General features: G+C 29.4%; 1 protein-coding gene across 1 annotated transcript in view; it reads right to left on the bottom strand.

Moving 5' to 3' along the window:
* LOC107455669 (rho guanine nucleotide exchange factor 17-like) overlaps positions 1-22,880 on the bottom strand; it is a 271,527-nt gene extending 248,647 nt beyond the window's left edge. Inside the window, exon 1 of the mRNA XM_043057607.2 lies at positions 19,132-22,880. Within this exon, the coding sequence (XP_042913541.1) occupies positions 19,132-21,381 (2,250 nt within the window). The 5' untranslated portion in view covers positions 21,382-22,880. The remainder of the gene's footprint in view (positions 1-19,131) is intronic.
* Positions 22,881-27,358: the final 4,478 nt, after the last annotated feature.

The following is a 27,358-nucleotide window of genomic DNA, read 5'->3' on the forward strand; positions in this document are numbered from 1 at the left end:
GAGCGAAAGATCGAACTGATGGGTCATCCGCCGTACAGCCCTGATTTGGCACCCAATGACTTCTTCTTATTCCCACACATCAAAAATAAATTACGTGGACAACGATTTTCGACCCCCGAAGAAGCGGTTGATGCATTCAAAACGCATGTTTTAGAGTTACCTCAATCGGACTGGAAAAAGTGCTTTGAAAATTGGTTCAAACGCATGCAAAAGTGTATTGATCATCATGGAGAATATTTTGAAAAGCAATAAAACCAATTTCGATCCTACATATTTGTTTTTTCATTATTAGGCCGGAAATATAAATAGCAACCCTCGTAATCGCATAATAACATTTTTTTGCAAGTGCGAAAACCTTTATTTAATAAACTATCTTGGCATCTTGAAGGCGAATTTATAGAATTTTTGGTAAAATATGAAATGTTATAACTTTTTCTGATCATTATTTCTTTTTTACATAACTAGGAGGGGCCTCCATATGCTCGCTCTGCTTACCAATCCCGATGATTGCTTCGCAGTCGCTAATTTTTCCTTAAAGTCGATCTCTTCCAGAAAAATAAAGAATGTATTGACTAATTGATTGACAAAATGTTCGTCGTAAAATTAAAGTAATTTTTAAAATGACATTTCATTAAAAAATACTGGTTGTTTTTTGGGAAAGCATTTTAATGGGAAAAAACAAAGCTGAATGTGAAACAGTAACAGTGGTTGGTGAAGAAAGCGACCAAAAGGAGAAAATTTCTCCTTAGTTGTAAGTTTTTTTTTAACTAAGTCGTAATTTATTGCCTTATTTTTTACTTTTTTTAAAAAAAAGAACTTATAATATTCAAGTACTAAAATTGTGAGTTTATTAATTTTAATGGGTTAGACAATTTTTTCATAACATGAATTTTACGATTAAAGCTTCGCTAGAAGATATTTAAATTGTGTTTGTTTCCTTAAAAAAAGCTCCGAAAAGTACACTGAAAGAATTTTAAAGAATCTTTCAATCTAAGGATTTATTTGCATTGGAAAATAAGGAAATACAAATTTTTTTTTGAAAATAATTATTCGAGTATAAAGCATCTGCGGAATATAATTCGAAATTTTAACGAAATCGGCTTAAAATATCTTATGATATTCTATCAAAGGCTTTTGTAGACGTGGGTGTGAAACTCTTTGAATTGAGAATATCTTCTCAACACTGTATTATTTTTCTTCTGTCTTTTATATTCTGAAAACTTGATTTTTAACAGAGTCTTTTCTTGAGCTTAAAAATGTATCCTAAAGGGCTTCGAGATCCATTGATTTAAATAAATATTTTTAATCCAAAGACATTTTATGCATCGAATGCTATACAAAAATTTGCTTGTCATGATTTTTAAATCTAAGAAAAAGAGATCAAATATATATATATACACTTACGTTAAATGAAATAGAAAGTATAGAATTATTTGAAATTAATATTTTAAATAAATAAGTGGGTGTTGGAACTAGTGTTTCTAAGAAAAAATAATTATAACAAATTTTTAAAAAAAATATTTTTGATTTGAATAAACAGTATATAATTTTCAGAACTAAGTGCTTCTTGTGTTACTATTTTATGTTCCTTTTTGGTGAATTAAGACGAAATCGTATTACCCGCACTTTTTCATTTATTTATCCTATCCTAAACATTTTCCCCTGATTTGTGGAACTTATTAAATAACTTCAATCTTGCTATTTCTCGCTGCCTTTGCATTGCATAGTTTTCACAATACTAATTTGAATCAGTCAATCTTTGTCGCAACCAAGATTTTAATTTTTTTATTTTATAACCATCGTTGAACAGCCGACCCAATTTTGGGGTTTAAGACTACTAATGTTCAACTCCGTTGCCTTGTAATTCTGAACCCAATCCAGAAGACAAAGGAACTCCTGGATTAAGTATTGGGGGAAAATTGCCTTAGTGGAGGACTTTTTGATAGAACCAACCCGCATTTGTAGAGGCAGACCACGAGAACCTCCCATGGTTAGCCTGACGGCAAGAGGACTCTAACCCATGATCCGTCTACCACTGATTATATTTCAAATCAGCACTGTGGTCGGTGCAAGCCGGATGCGGAATTCGTATCGACCAGCCATCGCCGGGATCGAACCCCGGTTCACCTCATTGGAAGGTGAACACTATGGACTGAGCCATCGCGGATCCACGGTTTTAATTGTTGAAGACAATTAATCTCACTAATATTTTATAATCATTATTTTGGCTATCAAACCTTCGCAATATCTACCCATCTCCTTCTTTAGCCAAGCTACAAATTATTCAATAAATTGGCATTAAGTTTATTATTTCCATATTTTTTAATTATTATTTGTTACTCTTTCCATTGATTTAATATTTTGAAATTCCCCAGAACAGAGATCTGTTTAGAGGTTCCTCTCACTATAAGTCAAATTAGCAATACATTACCGCTAAAGCTCAAAGACTGATGATCTGCACATTAGTTAAATAATCTATAGAATAACTGATTTCAACGTTTTAGCAGTAGGGGAGAGTGGGGTCAATTGTAACAGGGTACGATTGTAACAGAGCAAAAATTTCGAGTGTCGGGTTCTAGATTTGGTTCCTAGGTGGCGCACAAGGTGTATTTAATAAATCTACATGTACACCCCTGATGGCAACCATTTTTATGTACTTTTGAAAGAGTTACATCACAAAAGATATTTTCACGCCACGCAAGTACTTTTTTTGGTATTAGAATATTATATTGTAACAAAGTAATTTTGTTTAAACAAATAAAAATTAGTAACCGAATATGTAAGTGGACACCTTAATTAACATTTCAATAAAAAAAAAATTAGTTTTGCTAATTAACTAGCATTGTTTTTAACAAATGAAGCTGAAATGGCGTCTTGGGGACAATTGTAACAATAAGTAAAGGGACGATTGTAACAGCTGAAAATAAATAATCTTATGTTTACAAACCATTACTTAACTCTTTAAGAACCACCAATAGTTTCCTATATCATTTATATTATGTTGCATGTGCATTATTTTATTTGTCACCTTTCACAGCATAAATTAAAATTTTTAACCCCTTAAAGTTAAAAGTTTAACCCTTTAGGTCTCTGCTCATTATTATTTTTACTCCTAAAATATCACTACTATTTTGATCAATAAAAAAATATATCACAACTATGATAATATGTATAATTAACTATGTTTTAGTTGAATTTATGAACTGTTACAATTGACCCCGTAAGTGGGGACAATTGTAACAAGTGCACGACTGTCAAAAATTGTTAATAACTAATATAATAACATTTAAAATAAGGTATATATTTATTTTCTAGTAGAGGATAGTCTACTTTATTCGTCTGTCAATTAATACTAATAATATATTGGATTTTTTGTTAGTTAAAAATAGTTAAGTAAAAAATGTTACAATTGACCCCACTCTTCCCTACACTCTCAGAAATAAAACTCCCACTTATCAACTTTTAACATTATTACAGCAGTTAATAAAGCTAAAATAATTCCAATGTTCTTTTCTTTTGTTATTTTTTCCCCTTGCTGATGGTTTTACATGATTAAGTTAAAAATCACGCTCTTAGTTCTCTCTCCCATCATAATAAATTCATAATCATTTCATCATAATGTATTCAGTATCTTTTGACATGATGCTTTTGCTCGAGATCAACTCGCGCTATTCAAAATTTATCACTATCAAGCAATTTTCTCCTGTATATATCCTATCCACCATTCGAGGTCCAGTATAAAAACTCTTTCCACTGTATATGTATGAGAATTACATCAATTATCATAGTAACAAAAGTACCTGTTACCAACATTGGTACCTGTAATGGTATAGAGATTTGTATAGTTTCACCTAAGCAAATAAGGACAATTTCTCCGTTGATTTTGTTTTACTACAAAACTTTTTTTGTCTTTCAGTCAGTACCAATTATAAAAACTAATTAATCATTATTGGTGTCAGTAAAAGTACGAGGTTTTTCTGAACCAATAAGTACCTTTTCTCTGACAATTTTGCTTTTTAGTTGATAACTTATTTTTTTTCTTCAATTAGTAACTATTACCTAAATTAATTGAGCATCACTGTTGTCTACAAAAGTATAGTAAATTTTACCGTTCTCCTAGCCAAGTGAGTCCCTTTACCATTCTCATCATTTGCAGGTCAAATATATTATCAACAGTGCTCAAATATATTTCAATTTGTTTATTTATTCCCTTGCTAAAAATGTTTAGAATTTTTCCTAGTTAGAGCCACCCTGAAATATGACTAAAAAGTAACTTTAAATTTTCTTTTTTGATAAACAAACTGGAAACACGAGATAATTTTTTTAACATCAAACCAAAATTAATCATTTTTATTCATATGCAAACTATTGATTTTATGATAGTGTTTTTCTAAGTATTTATTTTATTCTTTTTCACTTCAAAACCAACGTCTCAACCCACTTTATCTAATTACGAAATCATTACATTACTTTAAAAAACTATATATTTTGTAATTTAGTTTATTAGTAGGCGGATTTTTTTAGTAGCATAATCTTATTTTATCTTTTGAACATAAAGAATATAACAAACAAGCAAAAGAAATAAAAGCAACAAGAATTAAAAAAAATCATTGGTTATCTTGTAAAAGGTTTGTAATTTGCTTATAACTCTAATTTGCTTTCCAATAAGAACTAAACGTAAATTAATAATGACTGTATAGTTTTTTTCTCAAGCTATTTCAATATTTTGCTTATTTCTGACTGATTTCTAAATATTTATTTAACTTTGTAAAGAGTCTAGAAAATCTGATTAGAAAAAGTTTCGGAAGAAAAATTTAGAAAAATAAATAAATAGTAATTTTTCAGAAAGTGTTCTTTAAATGTTAAAACAAGACAGAGAAAAAATTAATTTTAATAATTTATTTCGTTTGCGACTAAGAGCAAGAATCTGAAGTTTCAGGAAGATTTCAGAGAGATTTTTTTAATCATCGATGTCAAACATTAATGATTACAAATGTTGTAAAACATTGTTTTGAGAACAAAATATCTAGTTCATAAAATATTTCAAGCAAAAATGTTAATTATATAAGTAAAAACAGCAAATTATGCTTGTGCGCAATTTGGACCCCATATTTTTCTTTTTTTATTTTGTTCCATAATTTGTTTTCACTTTGCTACATAATTTTTTTTTAACTTTGTTTACTTTGGACCCCATATTTTTTTTTCTTTGTTTTTTTTAACTTTGCTTTTTCTACTTTGTTTGCTGGACCCCATAATTTTTTTTTAACAACACAATTTTTTTCTGTTGTAAAGACCCCCGGTTGCTGAATGGTAGCGCTTTGCCCTCTTTTACCACAGGTTCGGGGTTCTATTCTCAAACTGGGATAGAGTCGTAGCTGTTACATAACATCAAAAATTATAAAGAAATCAATCAAGCTTCTCCTTTTCGGCTTAAATTTTGTTTGAAGTAGAAATGGTGTTATAAGCTAAACTCAAAATTTTTCTTGCAAATAAAAATAGTAACAAGAAAAGAGATTCATCGACGCTGGTGATTTCTTCAGGCCTCTTCCACTATCGGTTTTTTGGAAAAACCGATAGTGATTCATCAGCAATATCTCTTCTACCTTGACTTTATGAATTTGCAAAAAAAAAGTTCAAATTTTTTTTTAAGAAATAGAAAGCAATTTAAAAATTCTTCAAACCATTCAGAATTTATACCTAACTATTTAATGCTTCAAAAATCATTATTGTGATAAACTTTATGAAGTTTAATTTTCAGTGAATATCAAATAAAAACAACTTAATAAAATTTAGAATCTAATTATTTTTTGGAAAAGTCTTAAAGTTTAAAGAGTTTTATCTCAAAAGGGATTGCAACAATAACCATCACATTGTCGATAATTAATGTTAGTAAAAAGGGGAAATTTACATATTTTTGTAACACTTTGAAAGGTATTTGAAAAACAAATAGTATAAAAAAAAATATTTAAATATTAAATATTTATATTTAATATTTAAATATATATATATATATATACTTTCAAAACTCATTGTGCATTTTAACTTAGTAGTGCTTCTTTTTTAATACAATAGATGTCTAAATCAACTGGAAATTTCTTGACGTTGTCTGAGGCTATTGAAAAATATTCTGCTGATGGTATGTGTTGATTTATTATTATTTAAAAAGTGTAGTAAAAGTAATATTAAAGCCTTCTTAAAAAAAAGAAAGAAACGAGTGAAACGGGCAGCACAGCTTTTCCTCTTAACAGCAGGCATTATTGTTCAAAACAATCCACAAAAATTCCAAAAAAATTAACAAAATTTAAATAATTAGAAAGCAATCTATAAAATTTAAATGGTTAAAAAGCTATTAAATATAATTAGTTAGAAAAAATATAAAAAAATGTAACTGAAAAATATAACAAAGAATTATCGAAGATAACAAGGCACTAAAAAAGCAAACGCACACTCAAACAAAAAAATGAGCAATAGGAAGCAAAAATGTGCTCGCCAAACAATTTGAAACTGGTTTTTATATTCTATCTTTTACTAATCCTCTTCTTCTTTCTTTATGAATCAAGACAACTACCTTTATCAAACATTAGACCCCGTCTAGATCAGCCCAAAAATATCATGTTTATGTCTGGAGAATCATATTACATCATAATGCAGGCATCTTCAAATTCCCAGCATCGACTTTTCAAATGCAAAAATAATGAAGTTGCCTTCAGCTGAGTTCCCTATAAACATCCTGAATGTAAAAATGTTATGTTCCTCCCCTTTATTTGTGTAACTTTCACATGCTATAAACTTACAGTTAAAGAAAGCGGAGCATCCTGCCAAAAGAACAAAAGCAAGTGAAAGAACTTTATTTCGTAGAAGCATTAGCATGCTTCTGTTTTGAAGCTGCAGTCTGGCTTCCAGACGGACGTCCTTTTCTTGCATTCTTTAAATTTACTACCTTCCATTCATTTTTCTCTCACTTGTGCTTTTACTCATTGCACCCATGGTGCGTAGTATTTCTAAAAAGTGCTTAAAGGTGCTTTTTTTCGATTTTCGTTTTTTGAAAGCCCTTAAAGGTGCTTTTTTCATTGGGTGTTTTTGAAAAGTGCTTAATTTTCCCTTTTCGAAAATGAGTTTTTTTTTCTTTACCATGTTGATTTTCGGAACGTATTATGCAAAAGCGTGTTTTTCACATTGTTCTTTTCAACGTTTTCACCATTAATTCAACCACAATCCAATTCAGCGTTCCTTCGATCAATAGCGTATGAAACAGCCAATGATTTTACTTGTTTGATGAAATACTTGCGAGTCTGGATGTGCGTCTACTGAAATGAGATAGGTGAAATTTTTGCACTTTCATGCGCACCTTTTTNACTTTTTTTGTCAAATTTTTATATATATATATATATATATATATATATTGGATTAAGGATGACAAATATCAGAGCAGCACGAGGAATCAGCAGTACAAGACCCGAAATCCCGCACGAGGCTTGTGCCCGATAGTATGCGTGTTTCTTGGACAAGCCGGTAGAGACAATTCCAACTAAAGTTGCAACCTGCAACTATCATCGAAATTAAATTTGTATTATATCCAACAATCCAAACTTGTTTTATAATAGCAATACATTTGCCATCTTTAAAAAGAACACTTAATCTTGAAAAACAATATTTCATTACTTTTTTGCATGTGATGCAGAAAAATGATGCCAGTTTTTAGCAAGAAAAAACACTAAACTCTTTTCAAACCACTCACTATACTGTTATTTATTTGTAAACAAGAACTTATAGGTATAAAATATTTTTTGCGTGATAACGAGCATTATTTATTAAACAGACAATTCGAAGCTATTATTTTATAAATATGTATCTTGAAAATATTCCACTTTTAACTGTGCTCTTATCACTGCTTAATCTGATAAGCGAATTCTCTTCAGAACATATGTGACATTAATATCAAATAGCTTATAAAAAATAAAGCTAGACAAATTATTGATTATAAGTCAAATGTGTTTTTTTAGGGGAAGAGTTTAGGAAGAAAAATTAAATTTTCTCGTTTTTTAATCTTTTAACGAATTTATAATTTTCGACTATAAAAATTTAAGAGTCTGTCTGAAGTGACTATGGGACAATATGAGAAAAATCGGCAAGAATCAGCACTATTATAGTGAGGAATAAAACAGAAAATTGTGCTTATGTCATATGACATTCTCCTATTTGTGCAAAAGATTATTTTTCCCATTTCATTCGCAAGATTTTCTAAGAACTGCCCACTCATTTCAAACAAAAGTGTGGGTTGTTGAAAAAAAAGTGGCAAGGTGCCCAAATACAATTAAGATGAGAATGGTAAATGGTTGAAATGAAACATCCCTATTAAATAATATATGCACCTAATGAGTTATCTTGTTGATTATTTGGCGGCAACTAAATTACTTGGCATTCAAAATTATGAAATGGACTTATCTACTCAAAACTGGAAATATTTTGTGAAAGTAGTCATTTTGGTTATCAGCAAGATTTATATCAATTTCTTATCTAGGAAAGTATCCTGAATGTCAACCATATGTCTCGTGGAATTTTAGCTTGACTACATTTTATAGTTATAGAGGAAAATAAATATCACTGCAGTAAAGGGAGTTCAATGCAAGGTGACATGGAAATAAAAATACTTCAGTAAAAGATGCTCAATAGGCCTGTGATAAAAAAAAAATAAAGACTACTTCAGTAAAGGATGTTTAATTGAATGTGATAGGACAATAAAATCTAACTATCTAAATGGTGTTTAATATCAAACATGTGAAAATAAAGATTGCTTCAGAAAGGTTTGTTCAACAGTAGGTGATATGGAGATAAAAATTACTATAGGAAAGAGTGTTAAATAAAAGGCAATATGAAAATAGCAATAAATACAGTAAAAGATGTTCAATAAGATGTTCGTTCCATTCGCCCTTAAGCAAAAAATTTTTTTCTTCATATTCTTAAAAATATTTTTCAGAAACTAATGTTAGGAAAACTTTCCCAATATCTCTTAAATTATTTAAATGCTATTTCTTGTGTAACATTTTTATAAAAAGATGATTGCATCCCACTGACAGTATCCTAAATTGTTTCTAAATTATAAAAAAATTTTAATTCTTTTTTTTGTAATTTTTAAAAGTTTGTGTTTAAAATGACTATTAAAATGTTTTTCAGAAGTTTGAATTTTTAAGAAGTAATAAATAGAAGGGAAGTTTTAAAAGAATCATTTCGAAATAATTTCCCAAGGTAGTTTAAATACATTTGTAAGAAATATTCGAAAATATAGCGTTTAACAATTTTAGTTATTTGCTTTATTATTTTTATACGAATGAAATTCACTGACTCAGGCATTTTTGAAAACACGCTGGAACATACTTTATTTCTATATGCACAAAAAACTAAGAACACAAAACTACATGTAATGCTTCCTGGCATATTTCCTCGGTATAAGTTTCAAAATATTTTTTCGAGTATAATGCAGGGAAAAAAGAATAAATTTTTTTGATTTTTTTATAGAATGTAAAATGAGCTGTTCACAATTTATTTATTGTTCAGTGAAAACTGCTTCGATTAATTTTCATATTTTTGTGTCTTGCGCTTCCTTATTCAAAGCACACGACAGTATCTACAATATGATATAAAGTTATTCTTACGTAATTTTAACAAGAAAAATATTTCTTCACATTATTTATTCCTATTGCGTCACGCATTCACGCAATTGTCATTAAAATAAACATTCAAATAATTGTCTTCAAGTACAGTTGATTATTTTTCAGATCCACATATTAAATTGTTCATTTAATTATGATTGCATATCTTGACAAAACGCTTATACATGCAATTAAAATACTTATATATTTTATAAACAAAAATATATTTTATCAACTTAAAAAAAACAATGATAAAAGAGAAGCAATCATGGAGTTTGATGAGATAAGCAAACAGATCGATTTTCTTATCGATTGCTATTTACTTATCGATTGTTGCTAAGTTTCCTCATCTCTCTCAATTATTATTTCATTTTATAAGCTAAATGCTTGAATTGATGTCAAGAGTAATAATGATAGAGCGATATTAAACGTTTCAAAATATTAATTTTATTTTTCTGAAATTTTAACAAAACATACAAGCGAAATGCAAGAGGGATCAATGTAAAATTATATAAAGGATTAAAGGTTACAGTTACTTACTGTTAACCCTTTAACGATCGGTTAATTTTCAAGAAAATGGTCATACAAGCTCCTATTTTTTTTTGTCTTTTATATTTGCATTATGTATTTGATTAGTGCTGAAATATAGTTTAAAATAAACTAAATATCTACAAATACCTTAAAAAATATCCTGGTACTGCCATCTGGTGTGTAAAATGAAAAATAAATTTTTGCAGGGCAAAAGAAATGAATTAGTTTTATTCTTATTGGCGCGTTACTACTGAACACTCCAGCCCGTCAATATCACGGGAGCGAGAAATAGAGGGCGAAACCTCACCCTGTCATTTTCACGGGAGCGAGAAGGAAGAGGTTAAAGAGTAAAATTACTTCATTTCCTTTCATTACATGTCATTCTCTGTATACAATTTTTTTTTTTTCAAATTGAACTGATTATTCTTCAGATCCAGGTAATTTTTTGTTTCGTTACGATTAACATATAGACTGGATTCGTAAAATTATATAATAATTATTTTCTTTATGAACAAATTGATCTTTGTTTTTTAAGGAAATGACTTTTAAGAAGAAAAAAACAATGATGACTGAAAAAAAATCATAGGGGTTGGGAAGTAGATCGAGTATGGCCTCTTCGTATTATAAAAACTTCTGGGGAAAGCTATGCACATAAACGTAGAACTCATAATAATGATGTGAGTTGAAGAAAGCTAACAAATTTAAAAGATTTATGGTATTACGTATGCTCCAGATGAACAAGACTTAGAAATAAGCTTTACTTGTTATTGTAAAAGAAATTAAATTATATTGTTCATATACGGAGAAAAACATTCAGGTAAATTTATCATACTTGTATGGTTAAGATGTATCTGGCAAGAGAAACCATAATTCTGGAAGTTAAACAAAGTATACAGCATTTTGACCATTCATTTAGTAATTTTTCAGTTAGCTCTAGTAACGGTTTAACGGAAATTATTGTATTCACAATTATATTTTCTATTGCCATGCATTTAGAAATAAATACAAAACTGAAAAGTAAATTTTACAAAATAAATCGTTTTTATGCCATTATCTAAAGTATTTCGATAAAATTACTTAAATGTTCCTACGACCTGTGACTCATTTTACTGTTTGTTTGGTAATTTCAACCTTTTGATGTTAATGCCTCTTGCTAAATAAAATGTTAATTCCCTGCTTACACTTCGATGGTTTATTTAAAAGGGCGGTTTATTTAAATGGTTGATAGAAGTTAGATGGCTGTAAATTATTTCTTATTCTAATATAATCTTTCAATTATAATAAGGGGTGAAGTGATATGAAAGGTGACTTCAAATGTTTAATTAATGTGTTTTTAAGATACTAAACTCATATATATCAAACTATGGTAGCTGTTTTATCCATTTCTTATAGAACTGTATTTTCTCCCCTTTCATGGCTGTGGGAAATGTTTATTTAGTTAAATAAATATGTGTGTTGTGTGTTTCTTCGTAAATACAAAGAGCCCTTAATACAAAACTCTTTTCAGTATGATAAATACAAAATAGCGTAAATACAAAACTCTTTTCAGTATGAAAAACAGATATCACGATTTTGCGAGGAAAAGGATGTAAGAAAAAGAGCAAGAATATACATATATACAGCAAGAATATACATCCAGTGTTATAGCTTGATTCGAACCCACTACATCTACACTTTAGAGCGGTTACCAGAATAGCAATAGTACACAGTGAGGTAAAAGTAAAACAACCCTGTATGATGGCAGTCCAAATTGTCACTGGTTGTTGTCCCTATGGCAGACTCTCTGAAACGTTGAGGTGCCGGGTTATATATCTTTGTGATATTTTTCTCAGTTTTGCGCAATCTGTTCTGCAATTTGACAAGAGACTAATCATTCTTTGCATAAAGCCTGTATCTGTAACTCATTCATTTAATGTTAAGCCTCCATTTATAAGCTTTGATTCGAACCCGATACCACCATTTTAAACAGCTGAAAGTGGTTCGGTGGAAAGCCGAGACTGATATAAAAATAATTTGAAAGAAAGCATTACTATTTCAATTATTTGTTTACTTATTTATTGTTACATACACTTATACAGGTTTTGCGTGGCCATTGCAAAGCAACGTTTAGAGTCACTAGTCAAGTTGAAGAACAGACAGTTTAAAAGACATTACAAAGATGCATCAATTGTAGCGTGGAGGTAAGGAATTCCATTGTCCAAGGTTATATGTTTGTAATTGTCTTTTTCTATCTTGCGCTATCTGTATTTCGACTTAACAAGGAGGGCATGTAAGCCATGCTTCGTAATGAGCAACCAAGCTTGCGTATGTGAGCGTAGCAATAAATAAATAGATATAAATATAAATAAATAAATGCGTCTAGGGTTGAGAATCGGCGGGGGATCCCTTATGCGTAAGAGTTAAGTTACTGATTTACTAAGACTTGCGCATTCATTTTTATATTTACAAATGCATATTTTTTGTAGTTTTAAAGGTTAAAAGATGTTAACATATAGCTTGCGTAAGTAAAAAACAATTAATTGACAAAAATCAAAGTTTACTAGAGCTGACCTATCAAGCAATATTGGAGCAAACAAGTTCGCAAGTTAACGTTATGTTAGTTGTGCTAATGTTAGCTTTTTGCTCCAAAAATAGATGATAAGTCGGCCTATCTAATTCAGGGGCTCTAGTATATAATAGAGGTTATCAGAGAACATTGTTACGTCACCTCAAACTAAACTAGTACTGTTAAAATTATAAAATGTTACCACATTTCTATCAAACCACATAATAATGAAAACCATGTTTTATTATTAATTTTACTATTATAAAACATTACGAAAGTGCTTCGGTGAAAATGATCACTTGCTTTGTTCCCATAAAGTCAGAAACCAGGTAAATTTTACGTATTTTATCAGTATACTATTCAATAAGGAATGTAAGAAAATGGCGACTTAAAGTACATGGAGTCGTTCTTTGCTGAATTAAAATTCGTTTTAAAATGTGCTTTATAATTAAAAAAAAAATGCTACAAAGCTTTATACATAAACGTAGCACACACTATAATGATGCTTGCTGAAAACAACATGATAAGCTTCTCGGAATTATTTTATTTATTCAATATTGTCCATTCGTATAAGATCAATGAGTTAAAATTTTTATTGTTAGAGAAAGCAGAAGACAGTTACATATTGTTTAATTTTAAATAAAAGTAAATAAATACCTAATTTCGGGGTGGAGAAAGTTATGTTTTATTCCTATTTTTAAAAGTTAGTTCCACTCAACGTGAGTTTTTTTTGAAAATTCCTTTCGACAAAAAATTCCTAACAAAACTTATATAATACTTTTAAAGATCATTAAATTCGAAAACTCTTGTATTGCTAGTATAGTACTTTAATAAGATAAGTAAACGATTTCCTAGACTTATTCCAGACAACAATCATAAAGATTTTCGTTCTTATGTAATCATTTTAATTACTTTCAAACCGACTTTTTCACTATTTTTTAAATTAGTAGAATCAGAATTAAAAAATATATACATCCTTGACTGCTTGGGCCTTTCCAAGGAGGACTTACACGCTACTCCACTTCTTGTCATCGACTTTTTGAGGGTCAACAACCTATTGGATCTTGTCTGACCCCGCCAGACAGTTGGAGGATAAGGAACAACAACAAGAATTAAAAACTTTTAGCTTATCGGTGTTTTTAACAATTATTTAAGTCCTGTACAGTTGAAAATGCTACTTAGAATATATGTCTCTGAAAAAAATGTTTGTTGCATTTATACAAATACTTGATCTCGCTCAATTCGAAAGTGGGGATTCCAAATCTGATATTAGTTTTGCTCCGAAAGCTAAAATTTTTTAAATGACCCTTTTAGTTGTTTTAATTAAAATTTACGAATTTAAGAACGTTTTATATTACAGGAGGTCATTTAAATGTTGCAACAAAGTTCTACAAAAGTTAGGGCACAGCATCAAGTTTAAGATTTTAAATGAACCCATCGGCTAAGGGCATTCCCTATTATGGCCTGTTTAGACTCAAACCAAGAAGCAGCTCATAATAGGGAATTGCCCCTAACGGTGTATGAGGATATTTTCCAGCATACGTTTTTGTGAAATTTTAATACTGATCATGCGCCCTAACTCATATAAAAGTTTGTCTCAACATTGATATAATCCTCTGTTATTTATAATGTTTTCAAACTTGTATATTCTGACAAAAAATGGAACAAAAATGTTATTTAATAAAACTGTAGCTTGGAGTGAGAAAACATTGCATATCAACGATACGAAAGTTTTTAAGATCTGTTAAAAAATCTCATGTTACAGAAAGAAAAAAAAATTTGTTCCTTGGTGTTATTCAAAAGCCAAAATCGGTTATATAAAATATTTAATCTTAGATATTTATTTTAATAATTTTTGTTGTTGTTGTTTGAGCCTAGAACTACATTCTGGAGATATTAAAATTAATATTTACAGGGAGTGGACAAAATAATGGAAACTATTCTATACTAATGCATTTTGCCTCTTTCTTAAGAAACACTCTTAAAATTATCTTATAGCTTCAGTCATGTTTAGATCATTCGATTTCGCATACAGATCAATAAAATTAAAAGTTTTTCGAAGTTTGAGTGACCGACAAAAAATTACAAACGGAAAATAATGTTTTTAAACACCCTCTGTCAGAAAATGTAGCAATAGATTTGTATTTTGCGACAGTTATTTCGGTTATTTTATGCAATCGGCTCGGTTTTTCGTAATCCTAGCTTAAATATTTATGGAGGTATGGACATTTTTATAAAAAAAAACTCATTATTTTTTGGTTAGCGTTTTACATATCTTTTTTTTTTTTTTGCTATAACTGTTAAACTATTCAAAAAATTAAACAAAATTTTTGGAGCAATTTTAAATTAATTTCAAAATTATTGTTTTAACATTTGAGAAAAATTCGTTTAAAACTGCGCAAGATATGAGTATTTAAAGTAGTTCTCATATAACGCTTATGCGCGAAAAAATTTTATATATTATTTTCATGATTTAGTAGTGTATCGTATTTGGCAGCTAATAAAAAATGTCCGAGTTGAGTATCTTAAAAAGTTTCAGGGAATTTTCTAAGTAGTTTTTATACCAGTTAAAAAATATTATATATATAAAGTTAATAAATTTGCTTAAAAGATAAAGTTCTAAATCTATATGCTATTTTTTAACATCTGCCAGTTTCATTGCAGGAATATTACAATTTTTGAAAAAATATTGTTACTAGATTGATTTAATAATATATTCATGTGGCCCCTGATGATGATAAGCAGAATATATATATATATATATATATATATATATGCCCAGAAGCAGAAGAAGCAGTTGNAAGGTATTGCAGGAACACATAAATTTTTATCACCTTCACTATCACTCATAACAGGTAAATTAGCGCTAGTTTTCCTTTTAGGCACGCCATCCACAGTAACAGTATGGGTTTCATCCAAAGAATGACTAGAAGATCTTAATAATGGTCTCGATCTCGTTGGTTCAGATTTCGAAATCGGCGGTTCGGAACTCGAGTCCTGACTTGCAAGTTCTTTCAGAAAATCTAAATCTTTGGCATAAGATGGTCTAGGCTTGTTTACGGATTTGCTCATTTCTTGTTCAAGCATTTCCCCGTACGGTCCTCGAAGCCTCCTCTTGTAAAACCGTTTTTGCTGCATGGGTGGACTTGCTATCTCGGTTTTACTTGATTCAGTACCCGAAACAGTCATGGAACGAGACCTGTTCGGACTACTTCTTCCAGTGTTTGGAAGTGTTGCCGATTTCCTGTTCAAAAGAGGTGTCATGTCTCTTGAACAGTACCTTTCATTCGAAAGTGGTGGTGAGAAAGGCCTATCAGTAGTAACTTCATCGGTTTGAGTTTCGTCTTTCAAACTTGAAGATTGAATCAACTTAAGAATATATATATATATAAATGAATTTATCTATTTTCATGACCAATATTGATAGTTCATTAATGAAATTTCTTTCTTGCTTTCTTCAAATTTAAATTTTAATGTCTTCCCTGCTTTTAATATATTTTTTTTATTTTCGTTCCAGTGGCACAGTCAGTAAAAGCATGATCAGCTTTGCTATTGGTTATGAGTTCAATCCTGGCCATGGAATAAATGACCATGCACTTTAAATCTTAACCAGGAAATAAATTACCAGGAAAATGCACTTTAAATCTTTCGTGGCAGAGTGTTTTCTCCATTGATGGGTAGTAGAAGTTTGCGGAGATTAGTACGCTATCCGCGTCATCTGACAAGGTTCAAAATTATGTCAAATACCTTCCATGGCTGTTAAAAAGCGGATAAAACACTATAAATAAGTTTAGGCCATCGTTGGATGATGTCTTGCTAATCTGGAGGTAATCAAGTTCGACCACAAGTTTAAACAGTCAGCGTTTCCATTCATCAATTTGAAAAAAACAGTTTCTTTTAAACTTTTTTATTAACATAAAAATTGTGGCTTAACAAGAACATAAAAAATAATTAAAAAAAAGGTTAAAAATAGCAACCAAATTAGGAAGAGTTAATTTACGAAATTAGTTATAGGATAAGTATGAATTTCTTTGCATCTAAAAACAGTAAAAAAAGTATGATGTTTTGCGAGAAAAAAGAAATATTACGCTTCATTTGACATCAAATAACTGCTAGTACTTTGATGTTTTCCCTTATTTTCAAAAAGCACTAATAGGCAAAAAATTAAGGCGTTTCCCAGTCCATATTTAATAATAAATATGTGAGTTATCTGATGAATAAGCCTGTGCTCTACCAATCACCAAACATTACGTGGAATCAACTGGCATCTCTTACTAGGTAATGGGAGATGCAGAGATTGTTACTATGAAATCAAACAATGCCTTCTGGGTTTGCATAATTTGACGATTGCTTTAAGTGAAGAGCAAACTATGTAGGTAATAATTACAGTTGTGTGATGTAAAAGTGTAATGGAAATACGAGTCAAACATGCTATCCTGTGCCAGAATAAATAATTAATATTTATCTTGAGGAAGGATGACAAACCTTTAGGTTAAGAGGCCCTTCTCCTCCCAACCGAACTCGGATGTCGAAGGGGTGGAGACAGGGAGGGAAAATTCTAAATATGTTCGAAATCCTTTTTATTAAATTTTCGCAAATAAAATGATGGTAGGTATTTTTCAATTCCGCGCTATTTTTTGAATTATGCGAAATACAAGGACATGATCCATTACATTATGCGGTGTGCGAATTTTCGGATGTTAATTTTTCTTTAATTAATTTTCTTGTTATGCTTTTTTTATTTTTTTTATTTTAATTTATAAATTTTTTCGATAAAATTATGTTGATACAATTTTACAATGAGAATTTTCAGATGTTAATTTTTCTGTAATTATGAATTTTTTGTTATACTTTTTTTATTATTTTTTATTATAATTTATTAATTATCTTGATAAAATTATGTTGATACAATTTTACAATGAGAACCTCTGAAAGGTAATTTTGGATAATAAATTTTCCTGCTTTTAGATTTTGGAAAAATATTTTTGTTTATGTATAATTTATGTTACAAAAATATTCTTTTAGCATCATCAAAACCGGTTTTTTATTAGTTTAAAACTGTAATAAAATAAAATTAAAAAAACATGAAAGTAGACAAATTGTTTGTTTTAAATTTCTATTCTGAAAGGTAGCATACATTGTATCGTCAAATTCTTCTTAAGTACAAAAAATAATAATAATAATAAATAAGTAAAAGAAATCGCAAATTGAAAAATTAACGAAAAATTTAAGATACATTAAAAAATTACGCGTACCACAACTAATTTTATCAGCATAGAATCCTAAAAAGTCAATAAAATTATCATTTATAGACTGTTTAAGGAATTTTCACTTAAATAGCATTTTTTTCGTGCATGTCTGAGAATGTAAGTTTAATCTTTCTTCATGTAAGTCAAATGTACATTTTTAAAAGTACAGTCAGTTAAGTTATGCATGAAATAAAAATGATTAACAATTAAATCCAGTTAAGATGTTAATTTAAATCCAAGTATTAATTCAAAGATTAGTAATTAAAAATTTAACGTAGCTTTTGATATTTTTACTAATTCATTTATATTAAGATAAGTTATTGAAGTTGCTGATAAAATTAAGTGTTTTGTGAGTATATCAGTTAATCACAAAATATATTTTGCTTTATTATTATTTTTATCATAAGCGTTAGTTCGCAAACATACATATTGATAAAAATTAAAAACAATCTGACAACTATATAGTGTAAATTTGGAAAAATGCATGCTGATGCAAATTTCCAAAATGCATTATAATTTGTGTAATGGCAATTTCACGGATTTCGGCAAAATTACCGAAAGCAACATTAAATTTATGATCAAAGAAGATTCTTTGTTAGGCTGAAAAAGACTATAAATCACTAAATGAAGAAATGAATATTTTCATAAGTATCTGAGTGCTCAGATCAGCTTCATTCTACTTCATAAGTCAAAAAGAATCTGAACCAATAACATAAAATGAGCATAATACATCACGATTAAGAAAATAAATAATTATTTTCCTTGACCAGCAAACATTACTATAAGTTCTGTATTAGTTAAGAAATAAAAATATGCATTCTTCTTCCTAAAAGTATATATTATTTCAGAGATATACTGGATTGGATGTAGTTGTCCTTGTATCTAATACTCTATGGAATTTTTTGGAGTGATATTTATTAATGGAACAGTAAAGAAATTAGCTATAACATAACAAAATCTGCAATAATTTTGAAAATGCTTATTTCTGCTTTTCTCTCTTTTATAAAAGTAAATGTGTCATACCTTAGAATTGTTATATTATCGGCAAAAACTTTCATCTGTTTTATAAACACAAACACTTGAAACAAATGCATGCAAGCAGATTAATATATACATGTAACGTGTACAGTACAAAATGTTAAGAAAAGGAACTTACCTGTTGAGAGCTTTGCTTCAAAACTTTGTTTAGAATTAAATCCGTATTCCATGATGTAGAAGTCTTAACAGAATCACTATGACTCCGTATGTGTAATGTAGGTTCTGACACAGTACCAGTAAAAGGTATTGCAGGAACACATAAATTTTTATCACCTTCACTATCACTCATAACAGGTAAATTAGCGCTAGTTTTCCTTTTAGGCACGCCATCCACAGTAACAGTATGGGTTTCATCCAAAGAATGACTAGAAGATCTTAATAATGGTCTCGATCTCGTTGGTTCAGATTTCGAAATCGGCGGTTCGGAACTCGAGTCCTGACTTGCAAGTTCTTTCAGAAAATCTAAATCTTTGGCATAAGATGGTCTAGGCTTGTTTACGGATTTGCTCATTTCTTGTTCAAGCATTTCCCCGTACGGTCCTCGAAGCCTCCTCTTGTAAAACCGTTTTTGCTGCATGGGTGGACTTGCTATCTCGGTTTTACTTGATTCAGTACCCGAAACAGTCATGGAACGAGACCTGTTCGGACTACTTCTTCCAGTGTTTGGAAGTGTTGCCGATTTCCTGTTCAAAAGAGGTGTCATGTCTCTTGAACAGTACCTTTCATTCGAAAGTGGTGGTGAGAAAGGCCTATCAGTAGTAACTTCATCGGTTTGAGTTTCGTCTTTCAAACTTGAAGATTGAATCAACTTAAGAAAAAGACTTTCCTTCCCGTTCAGCAACTTCGCTATCGTTCTGATTTCTTCTTCTAATGGGTTCGAAGATGTGGCTGGTAACACAGGAACACTTTTTGTTTCATCTACAATGTAAGACTGAGTGGTAAAATTTTTGTTTTCTTCAGAACTGTTATTTGCATTGACTTCAGAAGACATTTCTAATCGTAATTTATCCGAAGCTTCTGCGTTGGTATATTCCTGAGTAGAGATCGTTCGCCGCTTTGCTTCGTCGTCTGTCTGTATATCAATCTTCCCTATACTTTTTCTACGTTCGACCCGTTTGTCTTGAGAATTTAATGAGCCGTATTTAACAAAATTAAGATCAAAATCAGCTCTATGATGAACCACGTTATTTTTTAAGCTGTTACGTCTACTGCTGGAGTGAGATCGGCGACCTGTTGAATTATCCTCGTAAGATGACTTACGAAAGTTTTCGTTTGAAATTCGATTGCATTCCTCCTTTCGTCGCTCTTTTTTATCAGAATCTTTGAAATTATCTTTACATTCTTTTGATGGCCCGGTATCTTCATCGAGACTTGATCTATTGTTTCTAAATACATCAAAATTTATATTTAAATCAAGGCTTGCGAGAGTTCTGGGTTCATTATGGTTTTCTTTGTTAGCAATTCCCTTTGTTCGAGGCAAAGTGGCGCATCCACTAAGAGAAGATGTCTTTTTCTTCAATGACTTCGGGACACTTTTCAATTTAGTGCATGTCTCAGTGTCTTTCTCAAAATCATCCTCAGAATAATTGTTTTTCGTTTCTTTATCACTCATAATGCCCCACGTATTCTCCGTATTGGACAGAGAATCAGTCCAAAATGAAAAGTTACTAGTTGGAGGAGCTGACTGAGGAACAGTGTATTTCGGCTTTCTATGTGGCGATGGCGGTGCAGATGAAGATCTCAATTTTTCGGTGAGTTCCTTAAGTTTGGGGTTCACTGATTTACGCGAATTTTTAATTGGCGTTAACTCTAATGAGTATTGTTTCTCCTGAGGTGAAACTACGTTTTCACCTAACGAAGTCTCATTTAACAACTCTATTATAGTTTGAGTTTTTGGTGGGGAAGGTATATTGCTAAGAAAAGATACATCAAATGAACTATAGCTTGATGTCATTTGAGGCTGAACAGATTGGCAGCGTCGGAGGGGTTGTTGATGGATGCTATCTAAAGAATGGTTCCTAGTGTTTCTTGGCTTTCTCACATAATATTTTCCTAAATCCATACCAGCCAGAATAGAATGTATCTCTTTAATTGCTTGTTGACGTGATATTTCTTGTTGGAAAGAATATTCGCTATTTTCATCGCCAGCAGATTTGGTAGCAAAAGCTTTCTTGCCGAGTGTCCAAAACTGTGAAGTTATGTCTTGCCTGACATCACTTCTTGAAACAGCTGGTGAAGATGGCCATGATGGTGATTTAACAATTTTAATTTCCTTAAAATCATTTAGTTTTGTTATTCTCTTTAATTCTGGTGTGAAAGTTAACTCTTTGTGATTATCACTCGTTATGTAATTTTCAGATTCCATCATGATCAAAATTATAACTAAACTTTTGCTTTAAATCTTGATTTTTTATTTCACGCCTTTTATTTTTTTCCCCCAATTTTTCAATTTCTTTTGGCCTTACATTAAAAATCTGATAAAATTTTATATTAATTTGGAATATAAAATTGGATTATGTTTTATATTTATTTGGAATTAAAATTAAAGCAGAAATATAATGAATGATTTTTAAAAAAGTGCTTATTATCATATACTAATTATAAATTTTGACTCTTGCATTGATTGAAGGGTTTGTAATAATATTTACTTGTTTTTCTGAGTTTATTACCATGTAAAAAAATTCACATTATAGTCATTAAGTTGACTTTCATAAACAATTTCAAAACCTAATGAAAAGTGAATAGAAAATTTCAAAAATATCCAAACATTTAGACTTCTATGCTTCGATTATAACGTAAGAATGATTTATCAATGTTTATCTTTTTGTTATCTTCATTATTAATTACAAATTCAAATAAAATAGTTCTGTTACCTGATACGAGGAATTTTAGTTACAGATTTAGTCGGCTAATACCGGTTTCTATGCTCTAAATTAACATTACTTCAATAAAATAATTTGCTTTAGTTAGAGCATCAAACTTTTATTTTACCTGCAATTTAATAAATTTTAATGTAATTTTTTATGCATATCCAATTAATATATTTTTTTTTGCTGATGAAATTATTTTCTTCTATATATTTTTTTATTTTTCTTAAATTTAAAGACTTGAGCTTTAGCTAAAATGTCAAAACTTGAAATATATAAGTTTAATTATGAAATACATCAGCATATGAAAATGTAGTTTCATTTAATACATATTTAATCAGTGAGAACAATTTTTTTTCCTTAAATAAATTTAATTGTTTGAAGCACGTAATTAAATTAAAATGGAAGCTTAGATTTACAGAGGAAGTTTATTATAGTAAGTTTATTATAGTAAGTTTATTATAGTTAGTTGAGTTTGAAATTTAAAAGAAAATAATAATCGAAAATAAATATTTCATTTTGAAATGAATTTTCCTGAAATTAAAGCAATAAACTGATTATTGGAGTCGATGTATTAAGCACAGTTTGTTTAGATATAAGATTAATGAAATGCATTTTCTACTGAATACTTATTTTCACATTAGATTTTCTTAAAGTAAAAATTAACGCCAAATTAATCATAGCGATATTATTTTTCTATTATTTTCAGTATTCTAAGAGCGGTAAAAATCATTTCCTTACCAGTGCGTGGCATAATTATCCAATTTTTTTGCCATCCGTATCAACAACACCCTTCAAACATTCTAATGTTGTTCTAAATGCTTCTCAGACTCATCACCACATAATCGAACATTAACTCATCATAAAAATATCAATATTAAAGGGATAAACGACCTCTAGGGTCACAAGAAACATGGATATAGTGTGTGTAGGGGGAAAAGCCACTCTCTAAAAGTCAATGTTTTTGAAAAGTGCGACGATATGCTTAACGATGAAACCGAGGTATACACACTTTTTCCACCTTCTTTTTCGTTCTATTTTTGGGGTTCCTAAGAGCGAGAAGAGGGGAGAGACTTCGTCTCTGCACCTGGAGGATTGAACCGGAGTTTCGAGCCATCGTCACAAGGCACTTTGCCAAAAGGGGATACTGCTGCTACAGAGCTTTCATCTTCTTTAGTTTAACCTCAGCTCCTGTGCATCAAATTGTCGGATATCGTCGAATGTCCCGTGGACTAACAAAATCCATCACTGTCAACATTAACTGCTCGTGCGTCGTAAGAGTTATTAGTTCTTTGGGTGACAAATATTCGAAAATCAACATTTCACCATCCTGTTAAATTTACTATTATAGAAAGGAATTAGTTAAGGAGATGTCCTTTCTGCTCCACATTTGGATTTAGTAAATGCACTTAGAGGAGTCTCGTAAACAACTTGTGTTGCGTCAAACATTGATTCTTAACCGGAAATAACTTCAAGCAATGTTTTTCACTCGTAGTTTTCCGTTTTTATTTTTTCATTTCCCGAATATGGAATTTTTCAATAACTTATATTTATTTAAAACCATTGAATTTTATTCCTTGATTTAACTAAGATGGGGTTAAATTTCAAACATATTTCTTTTAATAAAAAAAAGTTTGTTTTTAATATAAGTTAGGTTAAAAAAGCAATTGAAAAACAATCTTTTGGAAGTAATTTGAAAATTCAATGTCTCGGTGTTTAATAATTTAAATTGGAAGATTTAGTTTTCTTTCAAATGACATCAAATTTAAAAATCGTCGTCAAAAATATGGCTATTTTTCACTTATTTATCTATGTATTTTTTTTACACTTGCTTTAGGTTTTCCTGAAAATAAAGTTACTAACAAAACTAACTAACAAAACTAGTGGACTAACAAAATCCATCACTGTCAACATTAACTGTTCGTGCGTGGTAAGAGGTTCTTTGGGTGACAAATATTCGAAAATCAACATTTCACCATTAAGATTCTTGTTAAATTTACTATTATGGAAAGGAAATAGTTAAGGTGATGTCCTTTCTGCTCCACATTTGGATTTAGTAAATGCACTTAGTCTCGTAAACATCTTGTGTTGCGTCAAACATTGATTCTTAACCGGAAATAACTTCAAGCAATGTTTTTCACTCGTAGTTTTCCGTTTTTATTTTTTCATTTCCCGAATATGGAATTTTTCAATAACTTATATTTATCTAAAACCATTGAATTTTATTCCTTGATTTAATTAAGATGGGGTTAAATTTCAAACATATTTCTTTTAATAAAAAACAAGTTTGTTTTTAATATAAGTTAAGTTAAAAAAAGCAATTGAAAAACAATCTTTCGGAAGTAATTCAAAAATTCGATGTCTCGGTGTTTAATAATTTAAATTGGAAAATTTAGTTTTCTTTCAAATGACATCAAATTTAAAAATCATCGTCAAAATTGTGGCTATTTTTCATTTATTTATATATATATATTTTTTTTGCTCTTACCTTAGGTTTTCCTGAAAATAAAGTTGCTCTCATAATTTTTATAAAAATTCGTGTAGTGATAAAAATTCGCTAAATCTCTAGTTAAATAATATCGATGGATGAACTACATTGATTATATGACTGTATCCATAAATTCTGTAATTAGTAATCATTCATAAATGATTTAAAATTATATATTTTCTCAAGTAAAATAAATAAATAGAAATTGCATGCACTCTCATTAAGATGGTAAAACACTAAATCACGGGAGCATCACCTGTTTAAATAAAATTATATCACCATAATATATATTTATATATTAAAATTTAATTTATATATTTCCATAAATAAAGTTATTTCGAAGATTCTTCAAAGTATGAATTTAATATACGTATTTTTTTGCAAAACAAATTTGATTAAAAAGTAATAAATGTCTAATTAAATAATGTGTATTGATTGACTATATTGATTGTGTTAGTTTTTATCTACAGACTATGCAATTTATCCACTGATAATCACTCTAAAATTATCTACACTCCTTAGAAAGTAAATAAATAAATAAAGAAAGAATTGTATACACCTTCATAAAAGATGGTTAAACTCCACAGGAAGATTACTTGTATTTCATTTTGAATTTTATTCACAGTATAAATCGCACACATATATTTTTTCTCAAAAAAATTGGAGTAAAAATTATTAAATGTCTATATAAATAATATTTATTGATTGACTTAATTGATTGTGTTATTATTATCTACAGATCATGTAGTTTATATTCACTGATAATCACTCTAAAATTTTCTAAATTCCCTGAAAATAAATAAATGAAAAAATTGTAAACACTCTCATAAAAGATAAACAAATTCTAAACCTCAAGAACATGATCTGTAATTTATTTCTGAGATTATTCAGATTACAAATAGCGCACATATACTTTTTTCAAAACAAATTTGAGTAAAAATCAGTAAATGTTTAATTAAATAATATCTATTGGTTGATTAGATTGATTGTGTAATTATTATCATGCAATTTATATCCACTGGTAATCCCTCGAAAATTATATGCATATCCTAGAAAATAAATAACTAAATGAAAATTTTTAACATTGGATATTATTTAAAGATTAAATCACCCTCTTATATATTTTAGTACAAGTTTTAATAAAAATTTGTTGATTTATAAATTAATATGTATTAATCGACTAAATCGATTATGAGATTATTTTACATAGATCACATTAATCTATGAAAGAATTCTTTTTAAAAATGAAATCCCGAGGACCATACATACTTCCTCATTTATATTTTGTACTACTTATATTTTGTATCATTTATATTTTATAATTTTTACTTAATCTTTATTATCAACGTTATGGATATTGGAAAAGCTGAATTAACTTTGAAAAAGATTCTTACCGGAGGAAAGAAATGAGGATTTGCTTGAAAGGAAAGCGTTTATTAGATAACATGCATTGATGAAACTAGCTTATTCAAATACCTTTAAAAAGCTCGATGAGCTGAAGAAGTTTTACTTTTAAGAAACACAAGTTTTTACATCATTTTAAACTATATAATTTGAAATAACAAAACAAAAAAATTAAAATAATCGGCTGAACGATTCTCGAGAAATCAGGATTCGAAATATTCGACCGACTTCATCAAAATTTTGTATTTCATCATTTAAAATTAAATAATTTAAAATGATGCAAAACTGTGTGTCCTCCTATTATTAAATAAAATTATTAAAATTATAATTAATCATGAAAATTTATATTTCATTTAGAATTATCAGATTTTATAATTGCGTGCAAAACTTCTTCGATTCGCTTAAGACGCTCTCGATATATGGCGAAACTCACAAATAAATAAATTAGCATTAAAAGGTTGAAACTTTCAACCGCTATCGACTATTGGGACCATCCTTTCCAGGTTGCGGCTTCCATTTATAGTTCGAAGGTCACAATTACAAACTAGACAAACAAGTACCATTATTTAGAGTTTGTGTCTCTGATTTCGTAACTTAAAATATCTTCCGCACTTATTGCCTAACTTAAGGTTAGGTCCTGGAACCACAAATATGGAGTCTTGATACCTAAAAATCAGATCATTAGATCAAATGTTATTCAGGGTGTTCACTTTTCTCTTTTGTGCACTGTTCTAAGCAGTTTCTGGGGGGGGGGCATGAAATACTAACTATTATTAATGCTAGTAATGATTAATTATTTGTAGTTATCGGTAATTTGGCAATATATACTTAATTTACTAAAATAAGTAATGACGTAATAAGCTTTCCAAAAACTTTGAAATGAAATAGTAATAATTTAAATTTCAATTTTTTAAATGTTTTCTTTTAAAATTTTTTACTTTTTAATTATGTTTTTATTTCGGTTAAAACCACAAAACATGAAAAAAATGAAAATTAAATTCGTTATTTCGGTACTGCTGAATTTATGCAATACCTTCTACTAGAATTTTTTTTATTTAGGGATTGAATCCCGATTTAACTCGGTAATGTCCCATTTTCTTAATTATTGCTGAAATTTTGACACGTGTGCTTGTTCTTTTCAATATTGAATTGGAAATAACTGTAAAATATGTATAATATATTTTTTCTATTTAAACAAAGAACTTATGTAAAAAATAACACTAACTCTTATAAAAAAGTGCATATTTCTTCAAATCATCGAACAATTATTGAATGTCGAATCGAGAATGTTCGATCAATCATCGAACAATTTATTCCTCGGACATAACATAAAATTAATTCAAAAATCGCATTGTGATTGTGCCCCTTTTTTATTTAGGTGTAAACGTTTAAAGCGTTAATTTATAACAATTTTAAAAATGGATAAAATTGCTTAAAAGATAAAGTTCTAAATTTATATGCTGTTTTTTTAACATCTGCCCGTTTCATTGCAGGAATATTAAAATTTTTGCAAAAATATTGTTACTGGATTGATTTAATAATATATTCATGTATCCTGATGATGATAAGCAGAATATATATATATA

This window comes from Parasteatoda tepidariorum, chromosome 7, assembly GCF_043381705.1.
Source record: "Parasteatoda tepidariorum isolate YZ-2023 chromosome 7, CAS_Ptep_4.0, whole genome shotgun sequence".
Classification (NCBI taxonomy): Eukaryota; Metazoa; Arthropoda; class Arachnida; order Araneae; family Theridiidae; genus Parasteatoda; species Parasteatoda tepidariorum.